This window comes from Colossoma macropomum, unplaced genomic scaffold (assembly GCF_904425465.1).
Source record: "Colossoma macropomum unplaced genomic scaffold, Colossoma_macropomum, whole genome shotgun sequence".
Classification (NCBI taxonomy): domain Eukaryota; kingdom Metazoa; phylum Chordata; class Actinopteri; order Characiformes; family Serrasalmidae; genus Colossoma; species Colossoma macropomum.
Genome location: NW_023494785.1, coordinates 37353041 through 37377879, shown reverse-complemented (window position 1 = coordinate 37377879; position 24839 = coordinate 37353041). Strand labels below are relative to the sequence as shown.

At 37.8% G+C, this 24839-nt stretch overlaps 1 protein-coding gene across 1 annotated transcript; it reads left to right on the top strand.

Annotated features, from left to right (window-relative positions):
• Window positions 1-38: 38 nt before the first annotated feature.
• LOC118823506 (meprin A subunit beta-like) lies at window positions 39-24491 on the top strand. Its single transcript, XM_036593192.1, has 15 exons — window positions 39-286; window positions 401-419; window positions 1394-1435; window positions 2851-2882; window positions 2982-3066; window positions 3155-3272; window positions 8862-9037; window positions 10581-10799; window positions 12798-12935; window positions 14138-14173; window positions 17634-17858; window positions 21063-21509; window positions 21617-21793; window positions 21927-22035; window positions 24218-24491. The coding sequence occupies exons 1-15, from the start codon at window positions 230-232 to the stop codon at window positions 24300-24302; spliced, it is 1965 nt and encodes a 654-aa protein (XP_036449085.1). The 5' UTR covers window positions 39-229; the 3' UTR covers window positions 24303-24491.
• Window positions 24492-24839: the final 348 nt, after the last annotated feature.

Here is a 24839-nt window from a genome sequence, read left to right as displayed (position 1 = left end):
TACTTAGAGGAAGTACCTTCAGTTTATACGTTCTTTGATGATGGTTGTGTGGGTATGACATAAGTCTACATAAGTCTAGAGGCAGTGCAGTCAGCTGCTCTACAAGCTGGGAAACACAGCTGAAGAGCTTAAATGACTCCTTGCTAATCAAACCTAGATTGTTTACGCTAATCAATCATTTTAAGTAATAAGTTTATGAAAAATGATCTGATTATTGTTCACAGTGGTGATGGATTGCCTTACTTTTCTTCTGCTGAGCCTGGCTATAACCCCTGCGTCATTAATGGTGAGTGAACTGAAGGAAACAGTTTGACTATATATGTAATGTATTTTATTATAAGTTATGGTTTGTGGATGTTTTGGATGTTTAATAAGTGAACTTTTCCTTCCTTCTCTGCAGCCTCCACTCACAGTAGTAGGTAAGCATATGAGAATGACGGTTTATCAGCTGGACAAACACATTTAGGTCTGTATGATGTATAGAAATGTAAACAAATAAAGTTATTTATGAGATCAGGTGCGCCACGTTTTTAGGGTGTTAATGTTCTGATGGCCTTTTATCTCAGTTCCTTCAATGCATCAAAAAGGTACAACATAAACACGAGTGGCATGACTACAGTAAAAAAGTAAAAAAACGGTAATAGTGTATGAAGGTTAGAACAGTGCTTGTACAGGCAGCCCTCGTCTGGAATAGCTTTCACATAGAAAAAGAAGAAAGCATTTGTTAAATTAAGAAGGGTCGGGATGTAACGGAAAACAAGTTTTGGGAACACATATTTCAAAGACAGAAATGAAGTATCTGTATTACGATACATGTTGAAAAGGCAGTGTTCAGAATACAGTTACTTTTTAACATTTAAAAAAAAATCTTTCAGAATGCTCTTTAGGTTTTTCAAAGTGATAAGCAGATTTTTCATTTAACATTAGCAGAAGAATTAAATGAAGAAAACCAGTAACAGAATATGAATGAATTAAGGAAAAATTATAAAAAAGATTAAAAAAATTACAAATTAAAAAAAAATTAATTAGAATTAAGTAAATTAAAATTAAAATGTAAAAATAGCTTAAAAATTAAACTAGAATTGAATCAAGTAAAAAATAATAATTTAAATTAAAATAAAAAATAAAAATTAAGGAAGAATATAAATTAATGAAAAATTACAACAGCAGTGTTTCCCATGTGTCTTATCAATATGTATTCTAAATGAACATTCGGAATATAACTTCTTAATACTTTATGCATTGTAATGGAAGGTCATTAAATATAATTGCACAGTGTACATTTAGACTGATTTCTACTCCAATTTTTTACACTATCAGTTTTTAAATGTCAGTTTCTCTCTAGTATTCGCTGGTCACCTGTTTTTTTTTTGTTTTTTTGTTTTTTTTTTAGATGTTGATGGTGACAGGAAGGACATCTCCAAAATAAACATAGGTAAGTCTACTTTACCAAAAGTACACAGCACATCTGGCACCATTCAAAAAGTGTTTCTATGAACTTTGCATTGCTATGACATCTGGACTCGTTACACCTCACTGCTATCTGTATAGAGTTATATAAGTATATATTTAAGTTTGTCAAATTTTCTTGAGAAACCAAATGTTTATGTTTATACACCTATATAAACCTTTGGGTGACTCTTTTGTAAGGACCACATGTTTGGGGCTATTTAAGGTCTTGTTCTTTATTCAGTAAAGTCCAAATAAGACACTTAAGTGTTGCTTAAGCTATGCACTGAGCTTTATTACTTATGACCTGCATATAACTGTAAATCTATTACGTGTACATTATTCGTAATAATAATGCATATAAGACACCCTGTTAAGACACTGTTATGCATGTTATTGAGCAAGAATCTAAATTCACATCGTATTAGTATCTAAATGAGTTTGGAGTTTTATAATATACTAATGCTTCATGATGTTGTCCATATTCCAAAGTGCAGTTTTGTTAACTAATTATATCGCTGTTGTCGGGAGAAAATCGAGTATCTCCATTTTTGACATAATTTGAAATGCCTGTTGTCCTTTTATATTGTGTGTACATTTCATGATGAATGGATTAAAAGAAACAACGCAAAATGACTTGGAAAAAATTCTGGTTCCATTGACTTACATTAATAGTAAAATATGTTTTTTCTTCTCCTGTAAAGTTACCATTTTGGAGATACGAGGTTTTGTTCCAACAACAGCGATATGTAAAAAAAAAAATAAAAACACTAAACAAGTCTGTGTTACAGTGCTTATAAACAGTGCAACTGCCATGACACAGTGCTTATGTATAATAATAACACAATAGACACACTGTAATTACAACAACAGGGGTGTCAAACTCAACCACTAAACAGGCCATATTAACAAATCTCAGCAAATCTGTGGGTCAGTTGTGTTTTATTTCCTTTTTATTTAATGCTTTGCCATGACCCGAACAGGCCATTGGTTATTCAAAATATGCCAAAACGCAAAATATGCCAACACTAAATACTTATTCAAAAATAATTCTAAATAAAAATTAATTGTACTAAGCAGCTTTTTAAAACTGCCTGTTTGCTTGAACTGGACACCAGGAATCTTTTCTTTTTGTGTAACCGCTGGCTCATAGATTGTTGTTGGGGGAAAGGGGGTCAGAACACACACTATGTTGCAGTGCATGCTGGGGACTTAAGTGCGTTTGAGGGTGAAACGGGCTAATACGAATAGAAAATGAATGCATAAAAATCATTTTGCGGGCCAAATAGGACTGCGTCACAGGCCTGACTTGGCTTGCGGGCCTGGTGTTTGACATATGGGTTTACAGGAATGATTAGATGTGTGACCATTTGTTTATTCGGATATTCTCCTATTTTCCAGGTTTAAACCTTTGGGAAGGAGACGTCAAGCAGGTGAGTCCCATCTCATCAGAGAATATTCCATATTTGTATCACACTATATTATGACTCGCTGCTGCTTCATATGTTTAACTGTTAATAAAAAATTACCAGCATTCTGGACTTCAAAGGAGTGCGATTCTGGGGGACCAGTACCGGTGGGACAGATACATCCCTTACGTGCTGAACAAAAGCCTGAGTAAGAACATTAGTTGTTTAGTGATAATGATTCTCATTTTGTTTTGCTCGAGCACCAGAGTGATTTTTCTGAATGGCTGCTGTTTCAGGCCTGAACGACAAAGGAGTCATTTTAAGAGCCTTCGAGCAGCTGAGACTGATAGCGTGTATTGACTTTAAACCCCGGACAACAGAGAAAGACTACATCTCTGTGGAATCGCTAACCGGGTACAGTGAATTCTCAATGAAATCTCTTCAATGCATGCAGTAGGTTTATTGTACTTCATTAAGAAATCACAGCTGTAGACTTAATTGTGGGACCCGAATCTCAGACTGTCTTGCTTAGTCAGCTAAAGTAAAATAAAAATAATAATAATAATAATAATTATAATAATAATAATAATAAGTAAATAAATAAGTAAAAAAAAATAATAGGTTCAGTTTATATAGTGCCTTTCACAAACCCAAAGACACTTTACATTAAGAAGCAAAACAACACAACAGCATCAAAAATTAAATAAATAAATAAATAATGCTCTAGTAGAAAACACACACACAAACACACACACACACACATTGTGCCTGGAGTCAGTTGGAAAAAATGAGCAGAAATAATAAGTACAGTAACTAATTTTCGTGTGTACATGTACATAGACCTGACTTTGTTGTGGATTTGATTGTGAATGGACATGGTTGCCATTTTTACTCATCAATCTACACTTAATCAACCATGGCACATGATAACACGTTTTTAAAGTATTTTGAAAACTGAAACTGAAATCTCTTATTCACAAAAGTATTCAGACCCTTTATTCAGTACTTAGTAAAAGCAACTCTGGCAGCAATTAGAGCTGCAAGTCTTCTTGAATACGTCTCTACAAGCTTTTTTTGGATTCGGGCCTGTTTAGGCGTGTTGGACTGAGAATAATAATGGACCTGACTAACCAGCATCCTCACTGAATGGGGTGCCAAAAAGCCTCTGAAATAAACTGATTTTGGTTTCTAGTTTTGATACTATATTATTATACAATAAATAAATGAGACTGCATTTTCCATGGTCATCTTTCTGCTTATCTACCTGTGTTTCCCTGTTATCCCCCAGCCCTCAAACGCAGGAAGTGGTTTGATCCTCCAGCACACACATCTATAGTATAGTGTTCTCCATTGTTGGCTATAGATGGCACTAAGTGGCTGTTCCTGTTCAGCTGTTCTGACCTGGTTAAATGACACCAAAATCAGGATTTCACAAAGTAAAGGAGCGGAGAGAGACAGAGAGAACGCAGCGGGAGGGCAGGCAAATTCTGACCTGTTTTTGTCTTTGGCTTAAAATGCCAAACTGTAAATGTGTTGTAGTAACGTGAACTAAAGTTAGCTACCTAGCAATTAGCTTCATTTGCAGTCAGCACAAGCTGATAAACAAGCATAGGATTTTGTTTAAAATAAGATTTTCTTAAAAGCTTTTAAAATAGCCAATGTAACAGTGTTTTTGCGATGATAACCCAGTGAAGTGAAGCTTTAGCGCAGCAGCTAACCCAGAGGTCAGCAACCCAAATGTTAAGAAGAGCCATTTTGTAATTTCAAGAAAAATCAAACCACTTTGGGAGCCACAATATTTTACATACATTTTATCAGCTTGGCTGTGAATATGTCGTTGTGTGTGCTAATGTGCTAACATAATGCAAACAAGCTTTATGACGATAAGCTTTAGCTCAGCTATAGTCGTTTTTCTCACATCTCCGGCAGGAAACCTTTCCGCAAAAAAAGTAGAACAGTTTCTTGTAAATTATCGTTTCAACATTCCATTTTTTTGTTTTTGTTTTTAAGTTGAGCATGATAGGTAGCTAATAGGTAACTTCCATGTAACCATTTGTTGAGCAGTTTTTATTGAAAACGACAGCAAGTATATTTTAATATTTCAAAAAGTTTCTCTCTTAAATTTCCCTCTAATTCCATTTATTGTTTGAACAGACACAAGGTTTAAATCTAATTCTTAATGAACTACAGCTAGATTGATAGTTTAAAGCATGCTTACATTATTTTCAGCTGTTTAACTCGTAAATGCATACCAACCAACCTCATAGAGAAATACACATAATAAATATATTAGTTTTCTTTTAGTTTAAGTCTGGGCTTTGGCCACTCAAGGACATTCAGAGACTTTCCCCCAAGTGTTGTTTTGGCTGAATGCTTGGGGTCATTGTCTTGTTGAAAGGTAAATGCTCTGGAGGAGGTTTTCAAGGATCCCCAATTTGGCTAGATGGCCAACACTAGGAAGGATCAGGGCTGTGCCAAACTACTTCCATTGTAATATTACTGAGGACACTGTGGTCCTGGGAACACTCAAAGCCTTAGATATTGTTATATATCCTTGACCAGTATGTCTTACCATAATTTGATTGCACAGAACCACAGTTCCTTAGACTTCATGGCTTGTTTTTTTTTGTCCTGACAATACAGTATAAACCATAGATGCTTACAGACTCAGGTGTGTGCTTTTCCCAAACTATGTCCAGTCAAGTTAAATTGTAACAGGTGGACAGTTGAGTACTAGATGCTCACAAATAATTAAAGCAAACAGGATGCATCTGACCACAATTTGCAGTGTTACAGTGAAGGGTCTAAATACTTCTGTGAATAAAGGATTTTAGTTTTTGCTTTCTAATTATTTTAAACTCTTAAAACATGTTTTCAATAGACATTCTTTTGTAAACCCATATAAGCAGGAAACACATTGTTGAAGTAAACAACTGTCAACAAACACACCACCGCCATGTTTCTTGCTTTAGGTGAGCTCCATCTAGTGACGTATATGCATGTGTAAAAAATTGCTTCATTGTATTAATGGGTCTCATTCACCAATATCTTCATAAGTCTTACATTTGTTCTTGAAAAAGGTCTTAAGAAAAGGTCTACATCAGATTCATGACGAGTTCGTAAACCACAGAATTGTTGACATCTTTGAGCTCTTGAGTGTGTGTAGATTCGGTTCTTACCTAAGAACAAATCCCAAATAAGAAAACACTGGTGAATATCAGGATCTCCATGAAGATCAGCTTAGTGTTAGTGAATGAGTCCCACTGGTTCTGAACTATTTATTAGCTAACCCTCTAAATTGAGGTTGGTAGCATTAGCAGTGTCTGTCTTGCTGTTTCAAAAAGCAGCTCAAGTGAAGGATGTTAGATGAGCTCACAGTGCGATAAGGGATTGAGTGAACACAAGTGTGGACTTCAGCAGAAGAACCTGCCCAGAAATCATCAGCAACCTGATGCATTTCCCTTTTTGAAGTTGAAAATAATGGCTGACAAAGCTGTTCTTAAGCTATGAAAATAAACTTTAAAATACCTAACATTTCTAAACCATAACTAGGCTTTAAATTAAAAACTACACCATCGTTATAATGACTGCTGATACAACTTCATCACTTTCCTCAGCTAAATGGTTAATTAACAACAACAACAAGAAAGGCATTATGCCATGTCTACTCCAAGTTTGTTCCCAGACAAAACGATTACTGACAAATGTTATGTTATGCTCAAAAAAACGCCATCATTCAGTGTTACTCTGGCAGCAGCGCCAAACAGAAGTTAACGCCTGTAAACGATGGAAAAGCAACACATCTGACCTTTTTCTCCTTCGTCTTGCTCTAATAATGAACAGCTGAGAGCTGATCTGAGTTGATTATCTTCACAGCGAAGCCCGTTCTGCTCGTTAGTTTGTTCACGTGATTCATTCACGTGACGTTACTGAGTAGGATGTGTGCATGCGGGTCATTTCAGGATGCCGGTCCGTTCACATTAACGACAGATTTGAATCACTTACCTAAACGAGTGTGAACCATCCTGGCAGACAGATCGGATTTGAGCATGAAATCAGATTTGAGCAATGAGGCTTGTAATGTGAACGTAGCCAGTGTCCAGTTCCCTTCTGCCATGAGTGGCCACTTGTGTAACACAGGTGTGACGTGGACCAGACAAGTTAAGGGGGAAAAAAAAATAAAAACAGTTATAGACTCCCAGTGAAGCCTGGCATCTGTGCAGGACCTAAGATGACACTGTAAAAGCTTGTTGTACAATCAACAATGCTTTTTGAGGCTTTTCCACTAAAACAGTGTGTACTTCAATGTGCCATAAACTTGCACCGAAGCCTATCTTTAGTAGGGTTTCGTGGGACGTACACTCTCTGTCAGATGCAGCTCACATTAAATAATCAAACAGTGCCAGAATGAAGTGGTATAAAGTAGATTTCACACTTCGTGATGGCTAAAAATACTGTACAAGTTATAAGCAATACAGCAGTTTGTTTCAAAACTGGTTTTAAAGATGCTATAAAATGCATTTATCCACGATTTATTTTGTTCTCTGCTGTCTGTCTAGAAGGCATGTGACTTTGGTCAAGGTGAAAAATGCCCAGATGCAGCTTCACTCGCCCATTTACAACCATATGATTTGGCCTGAAACAAGCTGTTTTTCTTTCTTGGTGGGCTCGTGAATAATTTGATGAGCTCTGCTCTGATTTGCTGGTTTACAGTGAGGCACTGCGAAGGCTCACACATGAGGGATTTTACTGTTCTCATTTACCCATGTAGGATTTTCATTTTGAAGGACCTCTCCTTATTTAACTATGCCAGTGTAAATACAGTTTTCTATTTTATAGCACTTTTAAGTCCTCATCCACTTGGCCTCGTCTTTCCCCCTCATGGGAATTCCCAGCATCATGTTAAAGGCTGTTCCTTTACTTTATTAGCTCAAGTGATGAGCCCTCAGAGGGTTGAGAGATCGAGTAAACACCAGTGTCGACTTTGGCGGTTTTTAATTACTTTAAAATGATGTTTTTAATTACTTTAAAATGATGTCAGACTCAGGAAAGCGTGCTTCACATGTGCTTATTAAAGAAGGGTGAGAGGAAGACGTCGTGTTCTGAGACACATAAGCTGGACGCCCGTCCCACCGCCATCTTTTAAAGATCAAAGCAAAAACTTTGTCTCTTCTGCAGACCAGTTTCTGCTCCCGCCACGTTGAACACTATAAACTTACACTATGACGCGACACACATGATCAGAACGCACTTAAACTTTCCAGTCGGGAATGTAATCAGATACAGGCGTTTACACGGCTATTATTGTTCTATTTTACGGATTATTTACAGGATTACCCACCTCGTTCAATTGGATAGAAATTGTATTCCAAATAGCCTCAACATGTTCTGTTTCCGACTGAGCTATTAGTTGGATTATTAAAGGATTATGAGGCTGCATGTAAACTAAGATCTATAGCGTTTGGTTTTACATACATTTACATTCTTCAGCAGTAAGATGATCTTATTCTTTGATTTCTATAAATCAAATAACTACAAACGTTAACTTGCCAGAATATGATGCTAAAGTGAGCTAACATTATCTAACAGTTCCAAGACATGAAGAGAAAGCGCAGTTTCATGAGCAGTAGTTGATTTCATTTTCACAAGTAAGATTTCGTTCTTCTATAGTTTTCAAATGATGGGTGCAAAATGTTAATATGTGTAATGTGCTGAATTATTGGTAACTAAGAAAAACAGCCCCCATTTAGATTTCATGTGGAATGAATGTGTTTTGAACTCGTACACATTGATTTCTGGGGGTGCTGAAACTGCTGAAAGATTAGGGTGCATCTACACATTACGATCATCAAAGTCTAAGTGCAACCCACCAATATGAAATGTTACTGACCATGACTTTGAAAACTTAAAAAAATATTTTTGTAATTTATGATGAGCAGTCTTTAAAGTTTTGGTGGGCTGAAGGCTTCCTTTTAATAGTGCAATCTTTTACTGAGTTTACAGGTGTTGGTCCTATATTGGGAAGATCGGTGGGCGGCAGCAGCTCTCTATTGGAAATGGGTGTGGATACATCGGCATTGTGAAGCACGAGTTTCTTCACGCTCTGGGCTTCTATCACGAACAGAGCCGATATGATCGGGACAACTACGTAACCATCATTTATGAAAACATCATTGCAGGTTTAACGTGTCTCAACTGTGTTTTTATCCTCCAAGTAGAGCTGGGCGATATGGCCAAAAATGTTATCACAATAAACAAATTCATATCGTTCGATATCGATACATATCGCGATAAATGTCAAATCATCATTTCTTTCAAGTTTGAAGGCTGATTTTTGCTCCTGGGTGGTTAATTGCTGTTTTAAACTATCCTTTATGGTCGGAACACGACAAACACTCACCCAACAGTGGAACATTTCACAGATCTGTCATGGGAGAGTGGGAGAAAGTGTCTGGTGAACTGTTTTTACCAGCTGGAATTCACGGCCGCAGTTGTGATAGTCATAATTTAAGAAAAAAAAAAATATTTTTAGCTGTCAAGTGACTAGTGTTTTAGCAGACGAGTGCTAGACTATCTCGTTACAAATGCTAAATAAGTGGCCAACAACAGTGCTAAACTCTTCAGTTTCTCAACAACGTCAACTTAGTACAAACAGCAAACATAGGCTGGCTCGATAGCTACGTCAGTGATGGATCACACCGCCTTACTGCCATCACTCCTACCACATCCATATCAGAGCATGTTACACTATTCAGGCACCAGCTAGTAGACGACTTGATTTCTCTATACTATCGTAGTAGTTTAAGGGGTAAACCAATATATCAACACCAGACAAACGGAGTCCTCTTTTTAGGTATGTTTAAACTGAAAGCGGTGCTTTTGTGTCGTGTTTGATCTATAGTATCATCAATTCTCCGTGCTGTGGAGTGACGGAGCACTACATCAAGCTAGCTAGTGGCTAAAAACAGCTAGCCTGGAAAGCTAGCGCTCTCCCGCTCTCCAATGCCTCACAGCTTCCTCAGTTTACTTTCGTTCAAATCAGGGCTGTAATTTACATGAACCCACTTCTTTCGTTCACTTGCGTCGCTTGTGAATGCACTAATACTAAATTATGACTGTCCGAGCGCGGTAACAGCGCTGTAGTTTAGAGCAGACGTGATTTAACACTGCTAAAGCTTGTTAGGACGTACAGAAAGAGGTGAGTTCACTGTAGGACAGTACAGTTACACCACTGACCTCGTCACTCACACTCGGTTACAGAAGAACAAATCGCCAGTCTCTCCACTCAAACAGGGACTGTATAACTCCGCGTTTCAGACGTTGCTAAAGTATATTTGGCGACCCTTTTTTCACTCGTGGCCCCCTCCCTCTCTAATCAAGTCGAAAAACTCAGAAGTGCACCCTCTCCCGGCTACAGCAGAGTAGTGTTGCTTTCCTTGCAGTAAAAAAAAAAAACACCACCAGGGCTTTCCCTAGAACACGGTAGTGTGAGAATGGTGTATTATGTCGAACATTTATCGAACCTTTCTTATCGCAGGAAGGGAAAAGTTATATCACGATAATTATCATTAGCGTTTTATCGCCCAGCCCTACCTCTAAGAAGCAAACGTGGGTTTTCTGCAGAATAGAGCATGAATGCACCACATTTTACCATTTAATACAAGCTTTACTTAATCTATAAATATCTATTTATAAATAAATATATATTTCTGTGGGTTTTAGGAATGGAGAATAACTTCAAAAAGGCATCTGATCTGATAAGCACCACACAGGAAACTCCATACGATTACACGTCTGTGATGCACTACGGACAAGATGCTTTCACCAATGGGAGTGGACACACCATCCTCACCAAAGACCCTCGGTTTCAAGATGTGATTGGTCAGCGCTATGACTTGAGCCCTACAGATGCATTTGAGCTCAACAAGCTCTATAAATGCAGTATGTATTTTTTTTTAAGTCAAAATTAACTTTGCTTTTCCTTTCACCACAGTTGGGTTGTGAATATGCAGTTTCTCCAAGGCACAGTGCAATTATGCAAATACATACTGACAATAAACTATATAAATACTATACAAAAGAACTCTTCTATACAGTATATATTAACCATTAAATGCAGGACAGTAGAGACTAGACAGTGTATGATGGGGTTGGGTGAAGAAACAGACCAGCTGTCGGTCCACAGCAGCAGTGAGTAATAGTCCAGCATAACTTCAAGCATTGTCAAAACTGCAGACAATGCTAACAAGCATTTTTAGTGCCAATTCAGTGATCACAACTTCCAAAATTTAACAAAACTTTATTTCTAGAGTTCCATTTTGTAACACTTTAAACTTTGTAACTTCATAAAACTAACATGAACATAAACTGCTTATCAGTTTACTCAATCACAAATACTACATCAGTCAACAATCAAAGCTGAAATAAATATAACAGTTGTACAGACAAACTGCTGGTTGAATTTATGTAAACAGGCCAATCACAGTTGATTACCATCTAACCAGCCCAGGTGTTGACCCTCTATAAAAAGGGGACACTTTGTGAGTTATTTTGTTCACAATGGACAGTCCATTATGCTCCCAGAATATGAAAACACAAGAGAGGTGTATAATAGGTGTGAGGTGGAGGAGAACGTGTGGCCAAATGATGCAGATCAGTCAGAATAAGCATCTTCAGTACCTGTGATTTTTTCTTTGCTAGATAACGTAAAGTCCTGGATTTTTTTTTGTTTCTGTTCATTTGTATTTGTTCCCATATAGTAAAGACATAATATTCTGTTTTATAATATTTTTAAAGTGTTTTTAAAGTTTTCCATTCACTGTAAAAACTGTCAAATCAATGCAACAAAGCAAAATCTTAGTTTAGATGAACAAAAGCAATACTTTACATCAATTAAAACCTTAAAAATACTTCAAATGAACGTCTTCCCAATTTCCAGTGTTGTTCACATGATCAGCCAAAAATAATAAATAAAAATGTGAAACAAAACTACAGAGCAAAACTCTGTAACTACTTCAGAGATTTACATAACATATAGGAACTACCTCAAAGCCAAAAGTTGTGTTTTTAGGGTGACTGTGCTCCACTGTGCTCTGAGTGACAGAGTGTTCACTAGTGTTGATGTTTTAAAGAAACAGATTTAGTTTGAGTTGTTTCTGCAATGTTTTTATAGCTGTAAAGTATGTTGGGCTAATTGTTTTTACAGAAAAGGGTATAAAGAGTTTTGAAAAAGTAAACTTGACACCAAGGTGTGAAATATGGGAGGTCTTGGGGGTAATTAATATCTTGGACTGCCTGAGTGTTTCAAAATCAATATTACATGAAAATAAACTTATAACGAAGTTATGCTGTTCATTTGGGGAAAATAGACACGAAAGACAAAAACAGAAGTTGTTTAAAGCTTCTAGAAAGATGACGGTGTTGGTAGTGATCTTTTTTTTCTCTGTAGTCAGTGATAGTTTGAATATCCTTAACATACACCAGGGGTCTTTGGTTGTGTAGGCTTTCTTGATGCCAGCTTGAATTTCGAAGGGTTCGAATTTTGCCTAGCTAGCACCAGCGCTGCGGCCTCCCTGGGTGAGCTGCTTGGGTGAGAATGTGACCCTATCAGTCTGGAGTCTGTCGAAGCCTATTGCTGTTAACCTCGTCCACTAGCTCTGCTTGCAGCACCAGTTGCTGCGAAACACTGCATATACACCTGATTTCCATCAGCGATAAAATAACATTGTATTGAAACTAAAACCCAATGTTTACATAGTGGCTCTTTAAAAATGCCGTGTCTGATGTCTCAAGTATTCTTTTAAATTTCTACTTTGTAGCTCCCTATCGGACACGTCTATTTGCTACACTGGAAAATAAGACATGGGAAAATTTACTGTGTTCACACTGACAAAGTGAGTGGAAAGGCTTCATTTTTGGTGTTTCTTTGTTCAAAAATAGGTTCGTCCATCTCCTTTCTGGATCGCTGTAGCTTTAATAACAGCACGTGTCAGATGGCGACCTGTTCTTCCACTGCTAATGGATGGAAGATGGTGAGCAATGTATCTGGAGGACCACTTAGTGACCATTCCAACCTAGGTGACATTTCCAGTTGTATGAAAATCATGAATGTTTATTATAAGTAGGGGTGGGAATCTTTAGGCACCTCACCTCTGTGATAAAATGTGCTGATAGGGTAACATAAGATCCAGTGGTAATAGGTGTCCACGCGGCGCGTTACAGCTGTCCTACCCGTTTTCTTTAGTGATTTTATAACTTCGGTTTTGGTCTCGTTGTAGAGGGGGTGGTCGCTGTCAGTAAAATATCTTCGAGACTGGACGCTGAATCTCGGCTCCAAAGTGTGCATAGCGTGAAAGCCCTGGTTTTCTCAACGACTGAGAACTGGTGTGCAGGTCACATAGCAACGAAGTCTCGCCTGGCTAGTAGCTACGAAAAGACAGACAGAGATTTAAGACAAACATTTGGAGACGAGTGGACTTATTCGCATTTATAAGCAACGTAGTTGGTTCCTGGTACGTTAAATCTGCAACGAGAGACTGTCAAACACTAAACAGTTGTTAAGATGAAATCAGCTTCTCTTTCAAATTTTCCCGTTCCACCTTAAATGGTGCAGCAGTTACATTCGGCGCCTCAGTCAGAATTTAAGGTAGAACGGGAAAATTCGAACGAGAAGCTGGAGAATAAGAAGCGACTTCAGCCTCGTAAAACAGTCAAACGTTGGGAGACATTTTACAAGAAACTGATCTACTTTTGAGGAAAAGTTTCCTATCAGAGATGAGAGCAAAGCGGAGTGAGGTAAACTGCGTTTTCATTTATATTATATAGCCGTTACTAGGACATTATCACATACTGACACATACTGGACATTAAATGTTGAGGCTCCCAAGGTGGTTTGATTTTTGTTGAAAAGATAAAATGGCTCTTCTTAACATTTGGGTTGTGACTCCTGACCTGACCTTGCTTTTAATGTAGAGGGAGCCCATCGGATTTCTCACTCATCCAGCTGTGTTTTTGTTATGTACCGTCACAGAGTGTCCAGGTGCTACACTTACCCCCTTACCCACAAGTTCCGCCTTTTACATTCCATCAACATTACGTTATAAATTAAATATTTAGAAAATTTTTGACATTTATCAATCAATTCAGAATCGTTCACATCCGCATCGCGATGCATCTAAGAATCGAGTTTTTCCCCCACCCCTAATTATAAGTAACACAAGCTTTACTTATGTCCATACCAGTTTGAACGTAATTAAACCATTTTCAGTGTTCCCTTTCAGGTGTTCCTGCCCTGTCTTTGAACACCAGTTCATCAGGTATACATTTGATGTGACACACTTCTCACACATTTCATACAGGATGACTTTAATGTGCTGGGATGTCTTTAATTTCATCATTAAAAAAAAACAGTCTTCTTTTATACAGTCAGTCACTCAGTCAGTCATTGAAGGTCCAACCTTGCGCATGTAATTTTCATTCTAAGCCTAATGTACCACTTCAAGGTCTTCTGCTTCTGGTTTATCTAGCGTTAGTGCTACTTTATCTTTATTTAATGTCATTTCTATGTGCACCCTTGAAATAGTCTGTAATTCAATGCAAGATACTTTGTCATTGCAGAGTACAATGAAATTGGGCAGCAATCCTAATGGTGCAATAACTAAACTAGGAATAAAACAAAAATATAAGCTAAAATAAAATGCAAGATATTAAAGGAAAGACTATATAGTTTAAAATAAAAAAATCAAACTAATAATTAAAAATAAAAATATAAAAAAGTAAAATAAAAAGGTGAATATAAAAGAATGTAGCAGCTAAGGTATTGCACATGAGGGTATTGCATGTAGTGCAGTTTAATAAATAAATAAATGTGCCAATGAATGTAAGCAATTTTTTAATACCCCTTTAACATATTTTGAATAGGTGCAAATAGACACTCTATTCCTGTGTTGTTGGCAGTGTACAATGTCAGTGTTGGGCAATGTTCAGTTCTCCTATTGCAATGAGGTACAAGCTGTTCTTAAGTCTGTTCGTCCATGGTGTGATGGACCTGTAGCGTCTGCCTGAGGGTAACAGGAAAAACAGATGATGACCAGGCCGTATTACAGAAACTTCTGACAGAAGATCTGACAGGTCAAGATAAGATTTTTCACAAATTTGTATTACAGAGGCAAATCTTCATTTAGGAATCTTATCTTATCTTACAGCATCTTTTCTTATCACAAGTTAGGAAATATTAACTTACTTGATCGAAAGTCGACAAATAACTATGGTGTCTGTTACCTAGCAATGAATCATACGTGCACAGCTGAAACTTAAACACATAAAGTTAGTTAGCCAGACAGCTAACAATAAACACACACGTTCAACTCTGTCTCCTCGTTATTCACCACCATCACTGTAATATTTTATCTGACGAGTTTTCAACATTAACACTCAAAGTTAATAAGAGAAGACAGTGGAGATTATGTCTGCAGCGTCTGGGCTTTTTAAAACACTGTTAGAAAAAAAAACTCACAGGTCAAAGCACCAAATTCAGTGTAGATAAATCTAACGTTAGCGTCATTATGCTAGTTATTAGGGGTGGGAATCTCTAAACACCTCACGATTCGATTCAATTACGATTCAGAGGGCTGCGACACGATTATAAAATGATCTTGATGCATCTTTTTTTTCTATACAGGATTTCTTTTTTCTCTCTGTTTGAGGACTTGGAACTTTTAAAGCAAAGTATTTGTAATAATCCATAATGACTGTACTTCCAGTATCTTTTATTAATAAGACAAATGGAAGAGATATGGTAAGTGAACTGGAAGGCTCTCATTCACTGCTCTTGTTTGGAGACGCTGCTGCCACCCATCTGCGATAAAATGCGCAGTCACGGTGAAATAAGATCCTGTGGTGATGGATCTCCACACAGCACACGTTACAGCTATTCTACCTGTTTTCTTCAGTGATTCCATAACTTTGGTTTTGATCTCGTTGTAGAGAGTGGGGGGGTCGCTGTGTCAGTAAAATATCTTCGAGATGGGAAGCTGTATCTTGGCATAGCGCGAAAGCCCTGGTTCTCAAAGACTGAGTACAGATGCAGATCCTTGGCGCTAGAGTTTGTAATTCGCTTCATCCTTTCTGAGTTGGGTGAAAGCTTTAACATCACTTGCTCGATGGTCCTCTGGTTGGCAGCAACTACAATGGGTGGAAAATGGATGGAAACATGTAATATAGTTTTCCCCCTCAACTTCATAGAAGCCAAAGTGCTTCCAAACGCTAGCTCAAGGGTCAGCAACCCGTGGCTCTTTTACTGCCCTGTTGCAGCTCCACAGCAGAATTAGATTTGTAGGTAAAAATAAAATAATCCTCCTTTGCAGTAAAATAAAGCTCTGCTGATCGTTCAACACAGTGTTAATAATAAACAGTCTTAAACGCTGGAGTTAATGTAGCCTATAACTGCTAGTTCACCTAGCTAGTAGCTAACAAAAAGGCAAAGAGAAAGATTTAAGACAAACATTGATAATTTGGAACTGACTTATTTACATTTATAACCACTCCACCTGGTTTCCTGATACGTTTAATCTGCAACAAGAAACTGTCAAACGGTAAAAGACGAGAAATTGAAGTCAGTTTCTCGTTCTTCGGCTTCTTGTTTGAATTTTTCTGTTCCACCTTAAATGGTGTAGCAGTTACATTCTAGCGCCTCAGGCACCATTTAAGGTGGAACGGGAAAATTCGAACGAGAAGCTGGACAATGAAAAACTGACTTCAGCCTCATAAAAACTAGAACATTGAGAGACATTTTACAAGAAACTGTTCTACTTTTGGGGAAAAGTTTCCAGTTGGTGATACAAGAAAAGCGGTTACAGCTGAGCTACAGCTTAAAGCAGAGCAGTAAGTCTGTGTTTTTGTTTGTATTATATTTTTTCCCTACACTGGGACATCAGCACATACTGAGACACATGTACAGCCAAGATGGTAAAATGGACATAAAGTGTTGTGGCTCCCAAAGTGGTTTGGTTTTTGTTGAAAAGACAAAATGACTCTTATTAACATTTGGGTTGCCAACCCCTGCACTAGCTTTTAATGACTCAGTATATGAATAAATTCAGTCCTGGCTAAAGTTGTCATGGTGACCAAGCAGATAAAACAAGATTTCAGACTTAAGAAGTTTCTGTAACATGGCCCGAGGATGAGATGGGTCTTTGAGTGTGTTAGCTGCCCTGCTGAGCCAGCAGGACCTGAAAACCTCCTCTGAGGAGGGCAGTGAGCAGCCGATGATCTTCTAGGCTGTGCTGATGACTCTCTGAAGGGCTCTCCTATTCACTGTTGAGATGCTGGTGTACCATGTGGAGATTCAATAAGTAATTTGATTTTCCAGCACACTGAATTTAAAATAAAACAATTTCTGTGGGGTTAAAGTGTGGATTCTCAATGTTGAGTGAAAATTGTTTTTAGTTTTTAACATAATTTGAAAATACCTCTTGCCCTTTACATTGGGTGAATGGACCAAAAGAAATGGCCCACAATGACTTGGAAAAAAGTCTGGTTCCATGGAGTTACATTAAAAGTAAAGTAGGTTTTTTCCTTCTCCTGTAAAGTTAACATTTTGCAGATACTAGGTTTTCTTCTGACAACAGTGATATGCTGAATTTAAAGCTGACGTTATGCACTGCATTGTCTTTGTCTTTGTCTAATCTTAAATCCAGTGTTCTGCTGTATGGAGCCTTAGCCACAATAAATTCTGTCACTATCTGTGCTGTAATGTGGACTGTGTGTTGTCTGCAGGGCCGTCTTTCTTCATGCACTTCAGCACGGAGGCTGGAAAGAAAGGAGACTCAGGCCGACTGGTGAGTAAGGAGATGACACCCCGCAGAGACTGCCACGTCCAGTGCCTGCAGTTTTTCTACTATCACAGTGGGAATGAGACTGACCAGCTTAACATCTGGATCAGAGAGTACCAGAATGAAACTGATACCATAGGAACCCTCAGACTCATGGACCAGATCACAGGTGATCTACAAGTAATTTTTGGTACTTACTTTGCATTTATTAACCCCTTAAAATCCAAGGCTCATTACATACTAAGACTTATTATTCAGTAACTACAGGCACCTCAGTGCAAACTAGCTGAGTTATTCTTAGGATATACAAGAGTTTAATAACTTTGGGCCCGCTGGTGGGCCCATGGCCTGTTAAGGGATACCCATGGATCCTTAAAAACTCTGATAAAGTCTTAAATTGACATTGAAAATTTAAGGTCATAAATTAATTTTTTTAATATTAGAGATATTAAATTCAGGGCTGTGCGATGCCGGGACATTTTAATGGAGCAGTTAGCAGCTTAAAATAACCCAGTTCGGTTTAAATGCTTCATTTCCTTTTTGTGTTGTTGTAAAAGTGCCATAAACATTATCCAATGTCTGCAGCAGTCAGGAGCATTTTCAGAGGATAATGAAACAGTTCAAATGTCTGAGGTTTAAGAGGAAGCTTAAAAAACAGGAACCTGGAAATACTTAACTAAACTGTAAAAAAACCTGTTGAAAACTAAGTGATCGTGTATATTGCATTTTACACCCTGAACGCTATACAGCTATAAAAACACTGAAGGAACATCTCAAAATAAATTCAGTACATCAAAACATTACACAACACTAGTGATCTTACAACAAGAATACTTTATCAGTCACAGCACAGTCACCTTGGAAACACTAACAACTGTCGGCATTAAAGTAGATCCACTATTGTATGTAAATCTATGGAGTAGTAAAGAGTTATCTGCCCTGTAGTTTTGTTTTGTATTGCAATTAGTTTATTCTTTCACTGATCAGGCAAACAACACTGCAAAACGTGGAACAGGACAGAAGTTGGGTTTTTAGGGTTTTAATTGATGTAAAATATTGATCTAAACTGAAGTTTTTCTTTACATGGTTTCACTGAATGCATAACATGACAGAAAAAAAGGCAAATGAGGCTTTACTTGTTTGAAGCACTTTCCAGAGTCGTCATCAAACCACATGCAAAGGTCGAATCCGAAAAAGACAAGAAGTACAAGAAAAACAACATAACGCCAGGCAGACAAAATCCAAAGGAGATCAGGTAAACGTCAAAGTCAAAAATACAAAAGAACCGGAAACAAACATACAAGAAAGATCGCTCAGTAGCTCTGAAACAGATGCAACACCTCACACTAAACTATCCTAAAAGCCCTGGCTTTATAATAACACTAACTAGACACATGACGAAAGTAACAGGTGAACCAGATAAGTATTCTGGTGTAGGTTAACGATGATTGGAGCGCGGTGGAGGGTCAGCAGTCACATGATCTCCCAGAGGACATACATCAGAAAAACGTTTCTGGAGTTCAATGTATTGTTTTGTAATAGTGTACTAGATATACACAGTTTGGTTACATGCTAAGATTGAGTGAGAAGAGAATGACAGAATTATAGTCACAGCATTTTGTATTCAAGCACAAAAAATGATTGATTTGATTTGGTGTGTGTATGAAGCTGTCTCATTAGGCTAAACGTGCAGTTTCTGTGACGCACACATGGTGAATGCAGAATGCTCTAGTGTCCCTTATGCATATGCATTTGAGGGAGGGCCATGCAAAACGTGGGATGACCATGCAAAAAATGATGCTTACTAAAACATGACAATTTGCTTTGTTTGGGAGCAGAAGCAGGAAGCAGGGTTTTGGTTTTTGGCAAATCATTTCAAACATATTCCAGCAAGATGAGTAATGTTTACACATATAAGTAATGCTGTTCTCCCAAGGCTGCATTCATTCCACCCTCTACCCTCATAAGTCCAGGGCCTGTTGCTGCAAAGAAGCATCCCTACAGCATGATGCTACCACCACCATGCTTCATGATGGGTGTTATCTGTTTATGATGTGCAGTGGCGTTTAGTCCGATGGTGAAAAAGCTCAGTGTTGGGCTCGAGACCATAGAACCTTCTTCCAGCTTACTTCAGAGTCTTCCACGTGCCTATAGTGACTTGGAGATTTTCTTGTATCTATCCCAACATGTACTTTTTAATCACCTTGCCATGGAATAGCTTGGAGTGTTCTTTTCTGTTCATAGTGTAGGTTATGCCACTCAGAGCCTGAAGTGATAACCATTTAAATTTTTACATTAGCTAGCAAATATTTCACTTTCAATGTTCACACAATAGGTCTATTTATCGAAGTATCTTTGTTCATAGATGAGCATGAAGTCGATAATAATAATAATAATAATAATAATAATAATAATACATGTTTTTATACAAATAAATTTCTCTCAAACTTCTTTGTGAATAAGGACAATCATATCTTGTAAACATATAAATACATTGCTATGATGTCTTCATATTTTAATATATTTTTACTTTAAAATATTTCACTAACATGCGCAATAAAAAAATAAATAAAACTGTGAAGAGAAAAACACTGGATTTACGAGTAGAGAATACAGTACCTTCTCCAAATGTACCTTAAATCTTAACAGCTGAACTCAGCTGTTATGGACCATTTAATTATTGACTTATAATCTATTAAAGACTCTTACTAAGTAATTTGCAGTTTAATTATTGGCCTATTATGGGGTGTCTAATCTTATCCGCAGAGGGCTGGTGTGGCTGCAGGTTTTCACTTGAATAAAGCAGGAGGTCACCTGATGAAATGTTTGAAGACTCAGCAGAATCAGCATCAGGTGAGCTCCAGCTTGTTTGGAGTGAAAACCTGCAGCCACACCGGCCCTTTATCTCTAAATTCAAATCATCAGTTGACTGAAGCCTACTTTGAACAATACATTGCCAGTCACGCTGATTAAAATTACAAACAATATTTGAAACCCTGGTCTGTGTAAGTAACGTCAGGGCTCTCTCTTGTACAGTACATCTTTACCCATCAGCATCATATCAGCATGACTACATGCTTTGACAAGTTTACAGCACTTCCCGAGCTCGAACTGCAAATCACGAGAAATGGATAATCTATATAAAGAAAATGTATCTTTTAAACGCATCACAGGCAATTAATACTGTTTTTAGAAACAAGAATATATGAGTAACTCAAGTCATATAAATCAGTGACTGTAATTATGAGAAACGCAGTTTATTAACTTGTTTTATGTTACGGGTTGGAAGTTTCCTGTAATACAACTACAAACTGTGTAGCATGCACAGCTAGCACAAGGTCTACCTAATAAACTGGCAAAAAATTGTTTTCAGGACCTCCCACTGATCACTGGCAGCTCCGCTATGTTCCGCTGAATGCGGAGAAGCCATTCCTAGTGGAATTTGAAGCACGGAAAGGAGCCGGATATTCCAGTGGAGGCCTCTCAGTGGACGATATCAACCTGTCAGAATCAGAGTGTCCTCATAATGTATGGCAGATCAGGAACTTCATGGAGCTTTGGAACAAATCTGCACCTGGCACTTACATATTCAGCCCAGCCTACTACTCACCTGACGGCTATCGCTACCAGGTAATTCTGATCCTGAATCAGGACTTCCTGTCCATCTACGTGCGACTGGTATCTGGTGTCTATGATGACCAGCTACAGTGGCCCTGCCCATGGAGACAAGTCACTTTCTTGCTGCTGGACCAGAACCCCGACATCCAACAGCGCATGTCGAATCAAGCAAGCCTCACAACTGACCCAACTATGATATACGGTGAGAAAAATTATTTTTATTGCTTTTTTATATTGTAACAGTGCATCTTTGAGTTGATCCTTTTAAGCCAGTGTTATCCAAACACTTTCACATCCCTTTTATTTTAGGAGGAAAGTACGTGTGGGGCAAGCCTAGTGATGTGGGAACTCCAACAGTCATCAATGTTAACGAGAAAGTAAATGTGACTGTTGGATGGGGTTATAGCACGTTTTTGGAAAAAGGCCAACTCGATGACAGGGAGTTTGTCAAAGGCGGTGATCTCATCCTTCTCGTCAGTGTGCAAGGTTGGCTTTCATTTTACAGTCCTCAAATAAAATTCTAATAATATATTTCCTGTCTAAAACAGATTATACTCTTGTGTGTGTGTGTGTGTGTGTGTGTGTGTGTGTGTGTGTGTGTGTGAGATATTATGGTCAGATGTCTCAGCGCTGAAGGAGAGAAACACTTTGCCCTGCCCCAGAGTAGCAGTGAAGGACTTCAATACCTCTCCTTACTTGGGTGCTCAAAAAGGATCCTGCACAGCACGGTGAATGCACAGTCAAGCTCTTACAGAAGTCCATACAAAAACACTCAAAAATGTGTTTAATAGGGACTAACGTCCTGAAATATAATGCAAACGTGCCTAAATTACATATCATTACAAGAAAGACTTCTTAGCCACAATGTTATAGCCAGTGACAGGCTTGTGCACCACAACCATGTACATGATTAAAAAAATCATAGTATGGTATTTTCCAGAGGTGGGAACAAGTCACTAAGTTGCAAGTTATAAGTAAGTCTCAAGTTTTGACACTTGAGTTCCAGGCCAAGACAGTCGAGTCTCAAGTCAAGGCAGGTCTTAAGTTGAGTCTTCAAGTCCTAAACAAGTCAGTCTGCATTCTTCAGCTAATTTAGCACTGTTTCAACACTGAACACCAAAAATGACGGAAACAGTATTGCATAGTTTTAATAATAGCATATATAATAGTTAGTAGTGTGTGGATGTATATTGATTTATTATTATATTTTTCACTTCCAAATAAAATACAAAATCCATGGTAAATGGGACAACCATTCAGTAGTGCAACAGCACATGAAAAGAATTTTCAAAGTACTATTGAACTTAAAAATTATATTTGGAGATGACAATTTTTGATGGTTTTTGGGAACACTGGGCACAAAGGATTCAAATAAAAATGAGCTCAGTACTAAAACTAGTTCAGCCAACTAAAAACAACCACTTCACTGAACTGAAGCTTACAGAAAAGACAGCAAAATGATGGAGAATGTACAAAGCTGACTTTTTATTCGCTTCTTATTCCAATTGCATTCCATGTCCATTCCACCTTAAATGGAGGGACAGTTATGTTCTGGGACCTGACTGCCACACCATTTAAGGTGGAACATTGCCTTCATCCAATATGAAGCCAGCGAATAAAAAGTAAACTTCAGCTTCGTGGTGTTGGAGAAGCTGTTGAAATTGGTCAAAGAGACCAAACAGAGGTCAAAGGAGAGCTATTACTTTTGTTTTGCTACAATGAAGAAAACAGGCAGCTTGCCTGGCAAGTCTCTCCAGCTTTTTTCCAGCTTATGGAGGTGAACTTGAACGCCAATGCTTTATTTGTCTTCCAAAATAAAATAAGCCAAGCATAAAACACAGTAACAGACATTTGAGGACACTGCTGGACATCAAATTTACAGCATGAAACAAATCTAGCCAAATCAGTCAGTCCACACAATCCATATATCGCTGCTGTTGGGACAAAACCTTGTCCGTTCATCATACATTTACACACAACGTAAAGGGCAACAGGAATTTTCCAATTATGTCAAAAACTGAAAAGCAACAAATTTTTGACATAATTGGAAAATTCCTGTTTCACTTTACATTCTGTATAAATGTATGATGAATGGACCGAAAGAAACGGCCCAGAGTTACTTGGAAAAAGTCTGGTTCCATTGACTTGCGTTAACAGTAAAGTAGGTTTTTTCCTTCTCCTGTAAAGTTATCATTTTGGAGATATGTGATATGAAAACTATGCTGAAAAACAGCACATTCTGAATTTGGTGTTTCTTTGAGCCCATTTACGTATACCCACTTATTCAGCCGACAGCAGTTTAGCACGCCCACCCACCCCACCCCCCCAATTCACGCTGAAGTGTTTCTGAGTACTTTTTGAATGCGAACATTTAGAACAGAGCTCACTTACATATATCCATTTTAAAGGTACAGAAACAGCCTGTTTAACTCTTAGGGATAAACAGAGGTTGAGAATTGTAAAAATGAATGATACTCATTGTGGTACATTAAACTGAAGATTTTACAAATGGACCTCAGGAAATAACATACAGGAACATAAAATACACGGTGTTCCAACCACAAAGACTGAAAACTGTGAGATTGTCAAAGTTTCTCTACATACTGTGTGTTTTGTAGATGCTGAGGGAATTCTTTGCTATAATCAGTTCCAGTCTTTCTAGTCAGAATTTTACCAGTAATTTGGTCCAGCTGACACAGTGTTTTGGTGTTGCAAGTGCAGTTTTTTAATGTGCAAAGCTTTAATATGTCTAAAGGGAAGAATAAATGCTCAGCATATCAGTTATATCGAAAAAAGAGATAACATTTTTTCTAATAGCACTGATCATTTTCTCTAAGGTTATGTTTCCTACTAGTGTTCAGTGAGTGCTTATTCATTAAGACAAGTTCTTACTTCTCTTTATCTCTCCAGTTTCAGCAAGTGTTGTTCCAGCGCTAACATCATGCATCCTTCCGTCGCCCTACTGCTGACTTTGGTCCTCCTGGTAATAAATTAGCAGCTAAATCAGCACAGCGCCATGATGTGCCTAATCTTCAATTTTATATGATTTATGTTTTTAATCTATTAGTAATACAATGACTTCAAGATAATTCTGTCTACTTTCTTGTATATTTTTGAGTAAGACTTCAAATCAGGATCGAAAGAATTTAAGTTACTTGCACAAAAACAGGGCCACTTTAGCATAAGGCCCAATCCCATTTCACCCCTTGTCCCCACCACGTAGCCCTACAATTCCATTTTGCATGATCATGCCTAGGCGTAGGGTGTCCCACAAGCGACTAAACAAACCCACAAATGTGAGAATTTTCTGTTACATTTTGGCACCCCAGATGTCAGAACTGCTGCACCATTTAAGGTGGAACAAGAAATTTGATCAAGAAGCTGGCGAACAGCTGACTTCAGCTTCATATCACTGAAGAATTAATAATGAATGACGATAATGAATAATAATAATAATTTGATTAATATGAATATGTGATGAAGCTAACAGGTTTAATGGTAACTGATGAAGACAAAGTAAAATCAGTAAAAA